At 33.8% G+C, this 18,747-nt stretch overlaps 2 protein-coding genes across 2 annotated transcripts; both read left to right on the forward strand.

The window, feature by feature from the left end:
• The first annotated feature begins 6,053 nt into the window (after nt 1–6,053).
• Nucleotides 6,054–7,111, forward strand: LOC131646083 (uncharacterized). The gene is made up of 2 exons (XM_058916242.1): nt 6,054–6,401; nt 6,677–7,111. The coding sequence occupies exons 1-2, from the start codon at nt 6,054–6,056 to the stop codon at nt 7,109–7,111; spliced, it is 783 nt and encodes a 260-aa protein (XP_058772225.1).
• Nucleotides 7,112–10,869: 3,758 nt separating this feature from the next.
• Nucleotides 10,870–14,758, forward strand: LOC131609779 (cationic amino acid transporter 7, chloroplastic-like). Its single transcript, XM_058881576.1, has 5 exons — nt 10,870–11,387; nt 11,489–11,708; nt 11,811–12,159; nt 12,411–12,639; nt 13,915–14,758. Exons 1-5 carry the CDS (start codon nt 11,006–11,008, stop codon nt 14,481–14,483), a joined length of 1,749 nt encoding a protein of 582 aa, XP_058737559.1. The 5' UTR covers nt 10,870–11,005; the 3' UTR covers nt 14,484–14,758.
• Nucleotides 14,759–18,747: the final 3,989 nt, after the last annotated feature.

An 18,747-nucleotide genomic window follows, 5' to 3' on the forward strand; every position in this document is an offset into this window, starting at 1 on the left:
ATGTCTTGACATCATCTGCTGACAAAACACATATTTACCAAACAGAAAAGCATGCAAAATTCAATTGCAGAATGGTAAATAACACATAGAATTGTTAACCCGGTTAAGTGCAACAACACCTAATTTGAGGAATACCAAGCCAGGAAGGAAATTGACTATTAGCAGTACTAGTTCAAAGCTTAAATAGTCCCAGTTTACAACTTCTCTCCTAATCACTATCCAGTGTAACTTCTACCTAGAAGTTAACATCTATATATGAGTAATCGACATCTCACTCCCAATCACCTCAATGATAAACAAATAGTCCCAATCCCAGTTACTGTTTCAAAACAAGTCACAATCCTAGTGACAAAACTAATCACAGACTAGTGACAAAAGAAGATCACACTTCCAGTACAATATTCTTAGTCTTGCTTCACAGCTTCAACTAAGAACAATACAAGATCTTGGTTAAAATCTCCAATCAAGAACAATTCCCCTAATTTTACAATTGTAAATGTTGTTCTTACATTAGGTCCAGGGTTCTCTTTAAATAGTCTTCAGCATTCAGTGGTCTTCGAAACCTTTACCCAAGTATTACTTGATCCACAAGCTGAGGACTGCAACAAATCTGCAGAAAAATCTCTTTGAATCTTGCAACAAATCTTCAAGTTTCCTAAATTGTCTAATCATCCAATTTTACAAACTTTAATTTGATTATATAGTTCCAAACTAAATCTTCTTGACTTGCGAATATTATTGAGATATATCTAAAAGAAATATCACAAAATCAAATCAAATCAGTCTAGATTTAAAATGGTCTGTACTGATGTTCTGATTCAGAATGTTACAACATTTGTCAGATCATTTGTCTTTAATGTAAACTCAAATTTTGTTGTAACAATATGATCAAGGTGTTACTACATCTTGTTCAACATCTCCTAAGAACCATTTTTTAGCAAAATTGTCATCAATCCTAAAACCATGGAGATAACACAAACCTGTTGCGAAAATGAATATTTGTTGATGAAATGACGTTTGATGAATATTTGTTGGAATAGCTTTGATGAATATCACCTTGAAAATTTCCTAGGATTTTTTTCAAAATTAGAATGACGAAATGACATTTGAGCATTGATAGGTAAATCAAAAGTTAAAAACCAACATGACAATATTAATTAAAAAGTTAAAACGTACAATAGCACCATATTTTGAGAATTCATTTAAAAGATATATCACGCCAATTTTTGACGAAAAAACGAAGGGTTTGAATATATCAAATAAAAAATTAAAATAAGATTTTGAAAATAGTCTTTTAAAATTGTTAATGCAAAATATATTAGCTCTCAGTTGGACCATGTAGCCGAGGTAAATACTAAAAATATATATAAAAAAAATTTACAAAGATAAAAATGGAATTTCGAATGGCGGCAAGTGATAAATACTAATTAAACAATTGAAAAAACCATAACATACAGCAACTAGGTGTCGAAGTGAGTTCCCTTATAGTTATATTCCCTCGCTTTTCTTAAAAACTGAGGGGAAAAGCTTGTTTATTTTTTTAAAAAAATCATGGCGCTTCCAGGACCTATACCCTCATTTTTTATTGTTTGGGGTGTAAGTTTCGTCATAAAACACTTTATTTGTAGTAGTGGAGGAGGCCAGGTAAGGTTTGAAGCTTTGTAACCGAAGTTGGAACTTGAGTCTCTATCGCAGTAATTTGAATAGATATGGCTAACAGTGAAGCCTGAACCAGATTTGGATGGAGCAAAACAAACATTCCAGGATCTACGACATTTTGTAGAGGAGGAAGAGGTGGTTAATTACTTGTTACTAGAGCAACGACAAAATATCTGTGCGCAGCGGAAAATCTGGTATCCTTAGATCCAGATCGAGAATCGTAAGAACTAAAGATCGGGAAATCAAATGAAACAAAATTGATATTATGCTTGGTTGAATCAAGACTTGATGGATCTTCGCGCTTGATCGTGAATGCTTTTGCCTCAATGATTGGAGGAGATTACAAACTGTGAAGTTTGAGAGAGAATGCGAATTTGTGGAAATCATATGAATCAAAATTTGATTTCCACAAACAGCGTCAATGTTGAAGGTAGAGAAAAACACAAGAAAGTGGGGGGTTTTTATTGAGTTTTCAAAACTTTGCCCTTCTTAGAAAAATATTCATTTGAATAAACTTTAGCACATGCAATAAATAGAAAGATGACACATTCAATTATCCAGGTTTCCCTTAGAAAAGGTTAGTCTTGTCCACTGTCAAGGTGATTTTTCCTTAGAAAATGACTTAACCACTAATCATAGAAATGATTACAATTGCACGTGCCAACTGTCGGTGACTAACAAAAAAATATTGATCAACCCTGTTAGTGATCTCTTAAGAATTCTGACCCAACTTGGTCCCTTAAGAGATAGCATAAGAACACCAAAACATAATAGAAGTAGAACTTTGTCTTTCGGAAATAATGACAGAAGCCTTTCTGAAGAGCGACGCAGAACTTCCTAGATCGAATATGTATCTGAAGAGATAACTGATTTGACAGTGGGAGAACACGAGCAATACAAGCTATAGTGTTTAGGTCATTTCATAATAGAACAATGTCTTCAGATAATAGTTCAACAACATATCTGAGGAACACATCTAGATATCTGAACAAGACTCATCAACTAAAACTATATTTCTGACTTGATCCTTTTCAGCTGATCTTTGACTATGTCTTCAGAGCAATGAGCAATAGATTCTTCTGATGAACATATCTTTGACATTTGATCTTGACGTGACAGCCTGCATCTGACATAGACTTTGATTCTGATTCTGGAGCAATAACATCTTGGTAGACTTTGTTTCTTCTAGAGACGCTTGAGACTTCTCAAGAAGAAGCTTGTTGAGAAGTGTTCTAGAGGTTTCTTTTCTAATTCATTCAGCATTCCATAGACAACAGTCTTATGATGATTCTTTAGACAACGGTCTTAAATCATACGGGGCTTAGATCAAGAAATATTAGAAACAAAATTGTTTACATATAAAATATATGTGTTATTGTCATCAAAACTTATAGGTGAGGTGTAGAAACAAATCTTGTTCTAAAAAATGTTCCATTCTGGAACCAGAAATGAGAGGAGAAACAACAGTGATGGTGAACGCTTCTTCTGATGCGGTGGGGTGGAAGGACCTGCAAGATTAACACTCAAACGCTTAAGTCAGTACGTGAGGATTAAGAGTGAAATGAAATTGAATTTGAAACTTGATACCTCAATTTAGCGCCTTCTCTCTATATATAAAAAGAGGAAAATAACGAACTTGATATTTGCTAGCCATAATTTTTGGAGAGTCATTGGATGTATTTGTAGTTGAGATCCTTTGTCATCATTAAGATAATAATCTTCATGTGATGAGAAGGTTTTAAAAGGAATGGTACCCCTTCCTGGTGGTCAGCCCAGAACACAAATAAAGATACATTGTCTATTGTGCATGAATGAATGCCCATCGTGAAGTTAGGACGATGCTATCATAAGATGTCATTGGATTTTCTTCTCAAACCTAAAAAATGAAGATAAACTCTCATCTCTCTAAAACTTACGTCATATATAAGGAAACACTTGAGGGGATAACTAGAGAAAATTCAAGTAGAGGAAGATAGAGCTTTAGATATGAAATAACTAAGGGGCTAACTTAAGTATATGTAACGATTTCATGAGAATCTGAATCCTCTAAATTGGAGTATACAGGGTATTCGCCCATTTCAAACATGGTAAAATCCATCAATGACTTTAAATAAGGGTACTTAATCGTTGTACCCATTATACATGTCCACAAAAAAGAGTGAGTCAGAGGGAAGGACACCCGATTACCCACCCTTTCACTTCGTGTGAAAAGGTTAACTATTGTAACTTTTCAACCATAATGGTCTCTGACAGGAGATGGATAAATTTTTATTCTAAGTCTCTTCTGATTGACTGTTAAGTTACGAGAGGATGGGTTAGATAGAGTGGGATAACTCGTGAAGAGTTAACTCTCTAAGTATAGAAACGCCATAATGGAAGAAACTTTTGTCTCCAAAAACTAAAAATAACATAGCAAACTTAACATTACATAAGATACCATTAGGAAAAACATTTTTTTTTATGTATTTGACGATAAAAAGAGAAATTTAATAATGGTGACGTCCTTGGAGAATCATAGAAATCACAATGATTTGAGAGGGTAAAGAAGATAAAGAGAAAAAATAAATACGAACAAGAAAGTAAAAAAAAATAAAGAAATTAGTTATCCTAATATATACATTTTAGAGTTGACTAAAAAGGTGAAGTGAGAAAAGATACAATAAACAACAATAAGAGATCCACGAGTCCGCATATTTGCCAATACCCGAACGTCACATTATCAAGAGTTACACCACATAAGAATCTTAGCTAACATGATAGTCTTGGTTCCTAGATAATGATGATGACACACCTATTCCTAAGTCATTATCCCGTAAATGGTAGACGAGATGTGGCAGAAGGATGGAACAACAAATATCACTAAAGTCAAATCACATTCTAACTGAGAAAAAAGGAAGAAATTAGAGGCCAAGACGGATTCCACAAGAATCTTTCCATATAAAATTCCAAATTCAAGAACGTGAAATCCACGTCGCATGCAAAAGAATAAGTTGGATTAACAAGCCACAATCTGACTTTGTCAGTCTAGACATGGGAGCTAATCTTTTAAATTGGGTCAAAAATCAATATACAAAGGCCCAACATAAAGACAACCCATAAGAATAAAGGGCTCCAAGTACCTCACGAAAAAGTTAGGTTGTTAAATCCTATTAAACACATTATATACGAACATTTATCCATTGAGACTAGTGTCTGTACAAAGAAGGTTATATGAGTTCAAACCCTAAACCCCACTATAAAACGCGTTAAATATAATCACACAATTCTAAATTTAAAACCTCTTACTTACAGTTGTTAGAGACTTAAGCATATGAGTATTTTCAGGAACCCCTTCGTTGAATCGGAGTTGAAGAATACCATGACCTTCAATAAAATTTGCCATCATATCATAATTCACTCCCATAACATGAACGAGAAAAGTATCTTTTGGATAAGATAATTATAACCATGCATTATGATTTTAACGTTTACAAACAAACTATTAATTCAATATGAAGGTCAATTATGATTGGATAGAGTTATTACCGAATGTCAAGCTCACAAATTTATAACGGCTCATTCAGACCATAGTCCTATATTACTTCAGTGCGATCCGATTTAACGTTTGCGTAACAAGTATTCCTTCAAGTTTGAAAATAGATGGTTAATGGAGAGGAGATTGAAGAGGTGGTTACTAAAGGGTGGTTTCAAAGTGGTAATATTGAATTGACAACAAGGATTTCCTCTCGTGCAGAAGAGTTGTCACGTTGGAACCATGGTAAAGCAAGAAAGAGTAAAGAGAAGCAGCTTGGATGTCTTGAGAAGATGGAAGCATATCTCTCCGATCACGATATGGAAACGAGCTTGCAGTTTCTTGAGGCCCAGATAGAATACAACAACCTAAGGATCCAGCAAGATACATATTGGAAACAACATGCAAAAATGCATTGGTTACGAGACGGTGATTTAAATACCAAGTTCTTCCACAATTCAGCAACTATCAGGAAGAATTATCAGAAAATTGATATGCTGGTGAACAATAACTCTGTTGAAGATCGATCACAGGAAGGTATATGTGCAATATCCAAAAACTATTTTGAAAATATGTTTGCAGTGAAGCATGGTACTTATGAACTTGTCCTCAATCTTATCCAACCATCCATTACAGAGGAAGATAATGTCGCTCTGTCTGTAAATATTTCTAAAGAGGAGTTACATGAAGCACTAGTTGGTATGCCTCCAAACAAATCTCCTGGCCCCGATGGATTTAACCCGGATTTTTATCACCAGTTATGGGGAGTTTGTGGTGATAATATTCTTGAGGCAGATACTACTTGGTTAAATAGAGGTTTTTTCTGCCGTCGCTTATTGACACAAATATCTGCCTAGTTCCTAAGTGTGCAAATCTGCGTAATATGAAGGACCTTCGCCCTATTTCGTTGTGTAACATGGTGTATAAGAAAGTTTCGAAACTCATTGCTAATAGATTGAAAAAGTGTTTGTCCAAATGTGTGTTGGAGGAGCAATCAGCGTTTGTGGAAGGTCGTTCTTTTCTTGATAATGCTATGCTTGCTATCGAAATTATTCACGCCCTCAAAAGGAAGACTAGGGGGAATAAGTCACATCTAGCGCTTAAGATTGATATTAGTAAGGCGTATGACAGGATGGATTGGGGTTTCCTGCAAGGCATACTTGGTAAAATGGGTTTTGCGAGTAAATCGATTCATTGGATTATGATGTGTGTGATTTCGGTTCCTTACTCTGTTCTAGTTAACACGGGTAATGTGGGACCTATTGATCCAGGAAGAGGATTGATACAAGGGGACCCACTATCCCCTACCTCTTTATTCTTATATTAGAAGGACTTTCTTCCCTTATTAAAGGATATGTTGCTCGAGGGGACCTTCATGGTGTCCAAATTTGTCGGGGGGCACCTAATGTGTCCCACTTGCTTTTTGGTGACGATTTTTTGTTTTGTTTTGTAAGGCTAATCTAGCTAAGGCGACAGTTTTGATGGAATTGCTTAAAACTTATTCAGAAGCATCAGTTTCAAGAGATAAATCTGAACAAATCTGAAATGTTCTTCATCCACAACATTAGCAGACCTGCTCAGGAAGACCTCGCCAATCTTATGGGAATGTGTCATGTGTTAGGTACAAGATCATATTCGGGGTTACCATCGTTGATTGGTAGGAGTAAGAAGGGGAAATTCAGTTTTATTAAGGATCGAATTTGGAAGATGATAAACTCTTGGAAAGGAAGATCTCTGTCCAAAGTTGGGAAAGATGTGATGATTAAGTCGGTGTTGCAATCTATTCCTTCTTACATCACAAGTGTTTACATCATTCCTAATGGGGTGGTAAAGGATATTGAAAAGATGCTTAACTCCTTCTGGTGGGGTGGTGGAGGTAATAATAAAGGTATTAGGTGGATGGCTTGGGACAAACTTACGTGTACGAAGATGGAGGTATGAGGTTTAGAGACTTTAAAGCCTTCAATCTGGAAATGGTGGTAAAGCAAGGGTGGAACATCATGGCAAAACCTCATTCTCTGGTCTCCAAAGTCTTTAAGGCAAAGTACTTCCCAAGAACATCATTTCTTAAGTCCTCTCTTGGTTATAACCCTAGTTTTATATGGCGCAACCTTTGGAAGGCTAGAGATGTCTTAACAGTCGGTTGCTGGTGGAGTATTGGGGACGGAAGTGATTTGATGGTGATGAATGAACCTTGGCTTAGAGGTGAAGGTGAAGGTTGGGTTAGTGGCCCTCAAGGTCAAGGTGTGTAAATCTTTCGGTTAAAGACCTTATGATATCTAACCCTAAACAATGGGGAGTGTAGTTAATACACTCTTTGTTTGATCATACAGTGGCTAAGGAAATCCTTATGGTTTGGTTGGTGGAGGATGTTGTTGAAGATATTATGATTTGGCGAGAGGAGCATAATGAGGTTTATAGTGTCAAGTCAGGTTATAGATTATGGAGGAAATTACAGGAAAACCAAGTGAATATGAGAGTGGACGGGAATTGGAGTAACCTCTGGAGTATTATAGCTCCACCTAGAGCCAAACGCTTGTTATGGAGAATTTGTAGAGGCTGCCTCTCATCTCGAGCTAGACTTCGTCAACACCATGTCCAATGTCCCATTACTTGTCATAGTTGCGATACCGATGATGAGGATGATTAGTATGTATTTTTTGGATGCACCTCCATTCTCCATTGTTGGCGGGAAACATGTTTGTCATCTATGATTGAGTCCCGTCTTCAAAATTCTAATGATGTTAACTCCATTATTTTTTACATTTGTAATAGAGAAGATAGAAGAGATGCTGGTAGATTTGCAGTGATGCTTGTTGAAATGTGGAAAAATAGGAATAATGTTGTTTGGAATAATATTTGTGAAGATGCCACTAGCATTGGTATGCAGGTCTATTCCAACTGAAAGGATTGGTATTTAGCTTGTGAGAATAAGGATGTCGCTCAAGGTGCTCCCCTCCTACTGTGTGGAGTCCGCCAATTGAAGGGAACTTGAAATGTAATGTGGATGCAGGGCTTAATAAAGTCTTGAGTTCAACTAATAGAGGGTCGTGTGTGAGAGACAATGTTGGTAGTTTTATTGTTGCAAGTATGGCTTTGGGATTATGGTATCTTATCCACTATTGTTGCGGAAGCCATGGCTCTGAAAGAAGTTATGCAATGCACTATCTTGTTACAATTGTCCAATGTTATATTTGAAAGCGACTCTCAATTAGTAGTTCAAGCTATCATCTCTAAGCACGTGGGGAGATCTGAATTTAGTCTTGTTATTTTATCTATTAAGAATTTGTTGCACATTTTTTCCGAACTTCGAGGTTAAGTTCGTAAAGCGCCAAGCGAATTCGGTTGCCCATACGTTATCTAAGGTGACCGATTCTTGATCTAGGCGTTGCTTAATTAACGAGTTGCCTCCTTGTATTGTTTCTTATTTGATTAATGAAAGTCATTAACTTTTCCTTTGTAAAAAAAAAGAATAGATCAAAGTTGATATGTCAATTTGAATCATAACAAACATCATTACAATATAGAAAATCTAACAACTTCACAGATAGACATCAAATAAAACTCACTTATACGACAAATTAAAAAAATGAAGAAAAAAAATCAAAGATATGTTGAAACTAGAGGTGGTAAATCGAGTATGACTCACTGGATATGCCTATGTTTTTCCTTTGTTTTGCAGAGCAAACCAATAATTTAAGCTCGCCCATTCTAATATGTTCAACCTATTTATTTATGCATATTAACAAATTTTTTTTAATTACAATTTAACCTTTAGAAATGCAAGATCCGCGTATCCGTCGGCCTGACAAACCAAAATTAACAAACCATATTTTTAAATTCGTACCCTCAACTATGTCCAACATTCTCTTCCCATAGTTGAAACAATTTATTCTTACTTGAAATAAAAAATCTCCAAAACCATTCCTATCCGATAAGGTGATATCGTATTTCTCAATACAAACCCAACCTTGCAGCCTTACTAATAATATTTGCATAACGTTAAAGTTGAAACAAACTATGTGCTGATATACGCCAACTTTTAGGTTGGAAGTGTTTGACACCATTAACACTTGTCCTGAATCTCTGCCATGGTTCCGGTCGGTTACGGTTTCATCTTTGAATTTTTCACATGAAACCAACCAACCATTAATATTATTAACCAGCTGGTTTCTCCTCACACCCTTCATTCAACAACCTCTTCTCATAACCATCCATTTCGTGACGTTTCATTTCATATATATATCCTCCGTATTTTTGTCCTCTTCTTTAACTGTTACACATTTTTCTCTTTTTCATGCATTTCTGTACTTTAATATCTCTCTCTTTTGCATCTACTCCAGATTTTATTTAATTGCTTTTGTTTTTTTACATCAGCTTTTTTTACTCTGAAGAGTAAAAGTAAATTTTCTGAATTTTACTTAATTTAGAAAGCTAGCTAGTTTAGAATACTAGAAATGTTGAGAATATACTACTACTACTAGTAGTTTATTTTTGAGTATGTGTACAAAGATCTTTTATTATGTGACGTTTGACAGTGATTTTTTCGTACCTGTGAAACTATGAAAGTGATTTTTAACATTGAAATGGAATCAAAATAATTAAAGAATAACTTGTGAATTAAGTTATTACCGATCTAATACATAGCTAGCGTAGAATGGACAGAAGCTTAATATAGGTATATGAACTTTTATGGATTTTTTTAATATTTGTTTGTAAGAGATGAAAGAAAGGCTTTGAGAATTGAACTAACAATAAGAGTTTTATTAGCTAGCGTAAAAGTAAGTGGCTTTTCATTTCATGGTTACAAATATTTACTTTTGATTTGGAAAAGGTCTCGTAAATATTTTATTTTTGATTTTTAAAATAATTTATTTTGGTAATTTAATTAATAATTTGTAAATAATTTATTCATCTAGATAACTTTATATAATTAAATTGTTTATCAAATAATTTAAAACATGTCAATTGATTTGTTTTTCATAAAAGTTTTTTTTTTCAAAAGAAGTAATTAAAATTTCTGACTTTTAAATGATGGATAAAAACTGAATGAAAGAATAAAAATAGAGGGTAAATTTTTTAATGGATCAAATCTGTATGAAAGAATATAAGTAGAGGATAATTTTTTTAATTAAAACCTAAACTAAAATAGTTGAATTTTTAATATGAAAGTGTAAATTATTAATTTAGAGTTTTATATTTACTTATTTATATTTACGTATCGATATAGAGTTTTGGCTAATATGCATAAGGATTTTCCTTATGCACCATGCATAAGTCTACATAAGCCATTGAATCATGTTTTTAATCCAGTATTGAGTATTGTGTATTGAGTATTTAGTGGTGAGTATTAAGTATTGAGTAATAACAATTGATGTCTATAATTTGATCCAATAATCCAATGGTCCATAATAATTTATATATGGTGCATAGATTTTTATCTATGCACGGTAACTGCACCCTCGATATAGTAAGTTAGTCGTTGATATTTATAAATTAATAAATATATTTATGTATTAAAATATAAGAGTAAAATATATATATTTTAGATAATAATACTGATATAGTAAATTTACTTACATGGTATGGAAGGTAAAATTGAATGAATATCTATATTTATATTTTATATAAAATGTAAAAATATAAATTAATAAACAGCATTATCCTTTTCCTTGATTTGATACTTTAGTTCAGTGAACTGAAACTGAAACTGTTCCCCAGCAATCTTTTTGCACTTTTCATTTCCCTACGCTATAAAACCTCACTTTCAAACCCATCCACAACACACACAAACACCAAAAACTTAAACGAAAAAAAAAACAAACGGCTCACACAATGGCTAGCCACGCCTCATCTTTCTCGAGCCTCCGAGCCTATCTCCGAGCCGTCTCTCAAACACCGTCTCGCTTCGCTCGGCGCGGTTTCTCCGTCTCAACCTCTTATGAAGAAATGAGCCGCGTTCGAGCCAGGTCAGGCACCAGCATGCGGAAGTCTCTCCGATGGTTTGACCTAGTCGGTTTCGGTATCGGCGGAATGGTCGGCGCCGGAGTGTTCGTCACCACCGGTAACGCTACGCATAATTTCGCAGGTCCCGCTGTTGTCCTATCTTTCGCCATTGCCGGTTTCTGCGCTCTTTTATCCGCCTTTTGTTACACTGAGTTCGCCGTTGATATGCCGGTCGCCGGTGGTGCTTTTAGCTACCTCCGCGTCACATTCGGTAACTTGGACTTTCTTGACTTCCTTTTCACTTCACGTCTTTATCGTCATTGATTTCAGCAAATTTTCATTACTCACGTTACGTCATTTTCAATTTTACAGGTGAATTTGCCGCGTTTTTAACCGGAGCGAATCTCGTTATGGACTACGTTATGTCCAATGCCGCCGTCGCTCGAGGCTTCACGGCGTACGTCGGCACCACAATCGGTATCTCCTCCGCTAAATGGAGGATCGTTATTCCTTCTTTTCCGAAAGGTTTCAACGAAATAGATATGGTTGCTGTTGCGGTTGTTTTACTCATCACAATCGTTATCTGTTACAGGTTCATGATCATTGATCCATAATTCATAATCAATTCATTAATTAAGCTTAATTTCTCTTTAATTACTAACGTTTTTTTTTTCTTCTTCTGTCAATTTTTCAGTACGAGGGAGAGCTCAGTGGTGAATATGATATTGACAGCTTTGCACATATTGTTCATAGCATTTGTGATAGTGATAGGTTTTTGGAAAGGGAGTTGGAAGAATTTTACACAACCGGCTAATCCGGAGAATCCTTCTGGTTTTTTTCCCCACGGTGCCGCCGGTGTGTTTAACGGCGCGGCAGCGGTTTATTTAAGCTACATTGGTTATGATGCGGTTTCAACAATGGCAGAAGAGGTTAAAGAGCCTGTGAAAGATATTCCAATAGGTGTTTCTGGATCTGTGATTATCGTGACGGTTCTTTATTGTCTTATGGCAGCTTCTATGTGCATGCTTCTTCCTTACGATATGGTAAATTGAAAATTTGTCTTGTTCTCAATTATATAGTCTATGTATCATCAACACCTCTGATCGTAATCAAATGGTGTTAGTGTCATGTATTTGTGCGCATATGTATCTGGCATATACATAACACTAACACACGTAATTATATTTATTATTAAAATTATAATTGATGTCGATGGATCAATAGTGCCGTGTCTAGTATCTGTGTCTAAGTAGTTTCCAATACGAGGTGATATTGATTTTGATCATGTGTGTAGATTGATCCTGAGGCACCATTTTCAGCTGCTTTTAAATCAGACGGTTGGGGATGGGTGTCAAGAGTGATAGGAGTGGGGGCCAGTTTTGGAATATTAACATCATTGATAGTGGCAATGTTGGGTCAGGCTCGTTATATGTGTGTAATTGGACGTTCTAATGTGGTCCCTGCTTGGTTTGCCAAGGTCCACCCAAAAACATCTACTCCTGTCAACGCCTCTGCTTTTCTTGGTATGTTCCAATGTGCTTTATTTCTCTTGTTATCTATGATAATAGTGATTGATATCAATTCATTGTATAGGCTTTTTCATTTGGTTGTTGTGTTTTTAGTTTCTTGGTAACTTGTGTGGATTGTGTGAAATAATGCTGTGGGGATATCATTAGTGTTTTCTGAATGGTTTTTCACCTTCCTTCCGAAAGGAATGGGACCCACTTCAACAATATAGCTCTGGCTGAGATTTTTTCAGGGGATTTGTGTGGCTTTTCTGTTGGATTGTGATAAGATTTTATGTTTCCTCATTAATGTGTCTTAATTGGCGCACATGAATCACATTGAATGTCATTTTGTATTGACGGTGAGGTTGAGAGAATCACAATGACCTGTATCATGTAGTAAAATTGTTTGACTGAATCATGAATTACATTGAGTGTCATTTTGTATTGACGGTGAGGTTGACAAAATCACGATAACCTATCTAAGGTCGTAAAATTGACATAATCATGATGACCCTGTGAAATTGTCCGAATTGCTGTGAATTATTAATATGTTGTGTACACACCAAATGTGGTGTCTCTTTTTGATAGAAATTTAGTAAAGATTAATTCCTTTCTTTAGACTTAACTATAGTTAGTAGATTGGGGCTTTAACATTTATCAATAAAAGGTGGCTAAAAGAGAATTGCTTTTAAGAGTCAAATAAGCTACTTTTCACATGGATAATTGTGAAAAACTGTAGTTGCCATAGTATAGAATTACTTTTATTGGAAGTGAAACTGGGTAACGCACTTCAAAACAGTGGTCAAGTAGAAAACGTTATCATTTCATATAGTGTCACATGTTTTCTAGTGTGTTTTCCTATTTCTTGTAGTAGTATTATAATATGGTACAGAACCCCCTCCACCTCGGTACAAAAACAACTGTGTTAAGCATGTTGCTGTGAATCATTCACTGATTGTGACACTTTCTTTTTTATCTCATTAGGAGAATAATAATAAACCATTTGAGGTGGAAGATAAAGATATTGGTGCTAGTTTTTAATTTTAAATTGATTCTATACCTTCACTTGATTTATTCCTCTTGATTAGAATCATTGACGAATGATTTTGACCTGACCTTACCTCTTTGATGTACTAGCTACTTAAAGTTACCCTCAATCATGGACTTGAATTTCAATGATTTTATGCTATGTTATGCATTTTGAGTTTTGACTTTTCACATTCTACTGTTATGAGTGGTTGCATTATTGTGCTTTTTTATGATGGTAACATTTTTCTCATATCATTTCAGGGATATTCACTGCAGCAATTGCACTTTTCACTGATCTGGATGTGCTTCTCAACCTTGTATCAATTGGAACACTCTTTGTTTTCTACATGGTTGCAAATGCTGTTGTTTACCGACGCTACGTGGCTGCAGGGACAACGAATCCATGGCCGACCGTGTCGTTTCTCGTATCTTTTTCCTTCACTTCCATTGTGTTTACTCTTATATGGAAAATTGTACCAACAGGAGTAGCAAAAGCCGGGATGTTAGTTGCTTGTGGTGTGTTTGCTATAGCAATATTACAGTTTTTCCATTTCACAGTTCCTCAAGCTCGAAAGCCGGAGTTTTGGGGTGTACCTCTAATGCCATGGATACCAGCTATGTCAATATTTTTGAATTTGTTTTTACTTGGATCACTTGATGGAAAATCGTATATTCGATTCGGAGTGTTTTCGGCTGTTACAGTGCTATTCTATGTCTTATACAGTGTTCATGCTAGCTTTGATGCTGAAGGAGATGGTTCTCTTGATCAAAAGAGTGGTGAAATCCATGTGGAATCAAAAGAAAATGTGGACCAAAGTTTCAAAGTGTAGTTGAATAGAATTATATATAATTTAATAATAATTATTAATTATTATTATATGTTTATGAATTTTAATTCAAATTGACTTGAACCTTTTTGGGTGGTTAATCTTCACTAGGAACAAGTGGGAGGAAGAATTATGTGACATGAATATTAAATTGATTAGAATATTAGCATAGGCTGCAAAGTTTATAGAAGTGGCGAATTGTATAGTTAAAAGGCAGCTTAGGTGATAATCTCTTTTGTAAATTCTTTGGTTTATGTCATCATTCCAAAGAAAAGAAATCTTTGCATATCTTATGAACACTCTGACTGAGATATTAGAATCTTTATAACAGCTTAATTTATAAAAGAAAATGAAAATGAGAATAGAATATCTCCTATACACAAGTCTCTATTTATCCACGATTAAATCGTGGCAAAAAAAAATTAAAATATGATATAGTAGTCTATCTTGCACGCTCTTAAAACTGTTATTTTATTACTATAATAAAATCACAATGCGGCCAGGTTAACTTTGATGGATTTTTTTAAGTGTATCTTGGTTCCACTTTTGAAAAAGTCAAAAGTAATTTTAGAGATTTAGATTGATTTTAACATATTTAATTTTTCTTAAGAAAATTTGATTTTACCTTCTTCAAAATTGCTCTACTTCACATTATAACTTCTAAATGCTAGTTTAAAAGAACAAATGGATTGTGCAATCTATTTGCTCAAAAACAACATTGTGCCACATTGAATGCAAGTTGTCACATAGATTTCTATGGATCTTCTTCACCATGATTAAAGATGTAAATGTTATCTTAATAATCCTAATAGTGGAGAAAAGATTTGTGCCAGATGAACACAAATTGTGATGCTAGATTATGTAATCCTCATTAACATGATTAAGGGTCTAAATGGTATCATATCATTATAATCTCAATAATTGCATTTGGAATTTACATAAAGGACCATTATGCTAGGGTCATGTGGTCTATTTTAAGTTATAAAAAAATTCAATTAATATAACACAAAGTGGACTTGATGTCATTCTTAAAGAAGAAATATATTTAAAGGGATATACTACTATTTAACAATTGATGTATATTCATTCCTCATTAGCAACCTACATTGTGAAAATTGAAATTAAAAGAAGAAATTTTGATAAACATGAATAATGTTTATGACATATTGTGTAGTCACATCTTGTATGTAATGGCAGGCATTCATAAATTATTAGTTATATTAATTATGATTTGTCATATTTTCTTTGATAATTTGAGGATTAACACAAAAAGAAAGAAAATCCCACTAAAATATTTTCATAACTTTTTCTTGTGAAAACTTTATTATTTTAAATAAAATAGAAGCATTTGACATAATAATAGATTAAAGGCAAAAAATGGGAACTTTCTCCATCACTAATGAGATGTGACTCCTTCCATTAGTGTCAAGATTTTTCAATTATATCGATTTGTGCTGTAAACCAGAATCTTGAGAACGAACAGAAAGGAAGTTGAATGAAAATTGCATACATATCATTAACATGATTAGCTATTGGCACTGATTTTTCATTCACCAAATGATCCACTAATCTTTCTGTCCAGTTATTTTACCTAGCATTAAATAAATTGTTAAATATGAATCTATCATCACAAAGGTGAATGATTCTTTCCAATTCAGGATTGGTCAACTTAAATATTGTGTTTACTATTATTGACTTAACGACTAATACATATTTAAATAATTGCTGGAAGAAAATGATGATAATCCGAAATAAATTTTGTAAAATTGTGTTAGACTAAAATGTTATCGGAATATATCTAAGAGTATTTGGATGAGATAAAATTATCTCTTTTAACTTAATCAGAAGTCTTCGGTTTGAATTCAAATATAGACAATCTGCCGGGTTAAACTCCCTTAAAAGAGATCTTTGTCACCCATTATAATTCTCTCCGGTTCAAAAAATTAGTCTATACAATTATACGGAAGAATATTGTTTCGTTAAGTCAACTCAATTAGTATTCTCGTAAGAACATCAAGTTGCACGTAATTTCTAAGAGAATCTACCTAAAATTTGTTATTATACGAAATTTCTAAGAGTAAAAAAATGCTAATAAAGGATTATTAAAATGAAAAAATAAAAGTGTAAATATAACATAAAATCTACAAAATCATGAGCACAAGAGAACCACACCTTATTTAAGTACTAGTTGGTAAGTTGTATGATAGTGTTGTCTAACAAACAAAGTAGGTATAAGGACAAAATAACATGGGCCAATATGTTGGTATCATGTTTTTCTTTTGTATACTAATTGAGAACTCTCTTTGTCTCCTGCACCATTTGTTTTGTCCCTTCCATTTTGTTCTTTTTTTTTTTTTTTATCCTAATTTTACTTTTTCATCTTTCCATGGCCCCATCTTTGGCCGGTGGCATCTTTTATTTTTGAAGCCGCATTCATGTCTGCTATTCCATCACACTGTTACTCCAACCATCAAAAGGAACACATAGGGATAATTCCAAGTTAGGATCATATAATTTAATGGGACTAAACTGTTGCTTGTGGAGTAATCCACATCAATTTTCCATTCATGTTGTGAACTATTGGAAGAGATCAAGAGACTTTTTCTTCTTGATTTGAGAACTATTAGTGTTGGGTTTGTGAGGATATAAAGACTATCATCTTTGTTTCTTTGTTCCTTTTTCTTTTTCAATTGATATGTCAACACTTTTCATTAATCAAAAGTTGTAATTTTAAAGTTTAAATATCACTATTTAGCTCTTTATTAGTTTTACTTCAAATTGAGTAAAATGTAATATATGTTAACATTATTCATATAAAATAGAATTTAACAATAAATTCAAATTAAAAAATTAATGGTAAAAGAACAACGTTGAAATTATTTTTCAATTTATAACTAAAGAGAAAAAAATATTGTTTTTATTTAAGTACATTTAAATTTAAATATGTTAAAATCAATTTTATACGTTGCTCTGAACCGGCAAAACAAAACTCAAATGACCAAGTTCAATCTATCTCAATCCTATTGTACTCGGTCTAAAGTATAAAAAACCGTTCATATGTGAAGAGTGAAATTTTGGCACACAGATATTAGATGTCGAACCAAATGTTACGACACTAAACAAGCCAGAAAGAAAATTTCTTTATAATAGTATTATTTTGAAACCCTAAACAACACTTGTTTACAAGTTTCTCACCAAATCACTACTAATACAATTTTTACTTAGGACACTCCTAGATATGAGAACCATGTCTCACTTCATACCAGTCACAAACCAATGAAAAACTCTCAATAATAACCAAAAGATAAAAGATTCTCTTCCAAGACAAAACTAGTTCTGCTTAAAAGCTTTTGACTGGTGAACAATAGAAAACTTGGCACACAATCCACTCATTCTGATAAGCTCATGAGTGATTGACAATGAACAATAAAAATCAGTCCAACTCAGATTATCAAAGAGATAATTAAGTGGATCACAATGAATAAAGAACACACTAAAACCCTAAACTCTTATCTCATGCACACGGCTTCTCCAAGTATTTTTAGGTCTTGAAAGTCCTTATAAATAGACTATTGCAGTATGGGCTTGGACTCTGCACGCAAATCCAATCTTCCAATTGTAAATCTTCTGCAAAATATTTTCCACAAAAATTGGAACAAATCTTCAAAGTTTCCTAAAAAGTCTACAAGATTCTTTTTATGAAACCAAATCAAATCTGCAATGTTCCTAAAATATCTTTCCTTATTAGTTGTGATTGTATGAGTACTAAAACCATACAAAATCTTTATAATAACAAAACAAATATTCCAATATTTAAAAATATGAACTATCCTGATGTTCTGGTATAACATGTTACGACATCTGTCAGAACATCTATCTTATGAGTTTTCTTACCAACATGTTAAGACATATGTCTCACCATCTTGCTGTGAACCATATTTTAGCAAAATTACTATCAATCATAAAATCAAGAAACTTACAATCTCCCCTTTTAGAAAATTTTGGCCAAAACAACCTTTGGAAGACACGACATTTATAAATTCCATCATGACTTTGGTTCTTGAATTAAAAACTCTATAAGCTATGATTTTTGTAGAGTAACCCCGAAATATCCCTTCATCACTCTTGGGATCCATTTTTCTTTTTTGCTCAGGATCAACCAAGATGTAACACTTAATTCCAAAGACATGAAAGTATTTGACATTAGGCTTCCTTCCTTTCCATAACTCATAGAGTGTAACTGAATTACCAATCTTTAACGTGGCCC

Source organism: Vicia villosa, linkage group LG1 (genome assembly GCF_029867415.1).
Source record: "Vicia villosa cultivar HV-30 ecotype Madison, WI linkage group LG1, Vvil1.0, whole genome shotgun sequence".
In the NCBI taxonomy this organism is placed as follows: domain Eukaryota; kingdom Viridiplantae; phylum Streptophyta; class Magnoliopsida; order Fabales; family Fabaceae; genus Vicia; species Vicia villosa.

What these genes read in the sequence shown, in the direction of transcription:
- LOC131646083 (XM_058916242.1), top strand. Translation starts at nt 6,054, where the DNA reads ATGAAGGACCTTCGCCCTATTTCGTTGTGTAACATGGTGTATAAGAAA. An exon ending in TGATTTCGGTTCCTTACTCT is followed by an intron (nt 6,402 to 6,676) that starts GTTCTAGTTAAC and finishes AAACTTATTCAG; the next exon opens with AAGCATCAGTTTCAAGAGAT.
- LOC131609779 (XM_058881576.1), top strand. Translation starts at nt 11,006, where the DNA reads ATGGCTAGCCACGCCTCATCTTTCTCGAGCCTCCGAGCCTATCTCCGA. An exon ending in ACAATCGTTATCTGTTACAG is followed by an intron (nt 11,709 to 11,810) that starts GTTCATGATCAT and finishes TCAATTTTTCAG; the next exon opens with TACGAGGGAGAGCTCAGTGG. An exon ending in CAACGCCTCTGCTTTTCTTG is followed by an intron (nt 12,640 to 13,914) that starts GTATGTTCCAAT and finishes ATATCATTTCAG; the next exon opens with GGATATTCACTGCAGCAATT.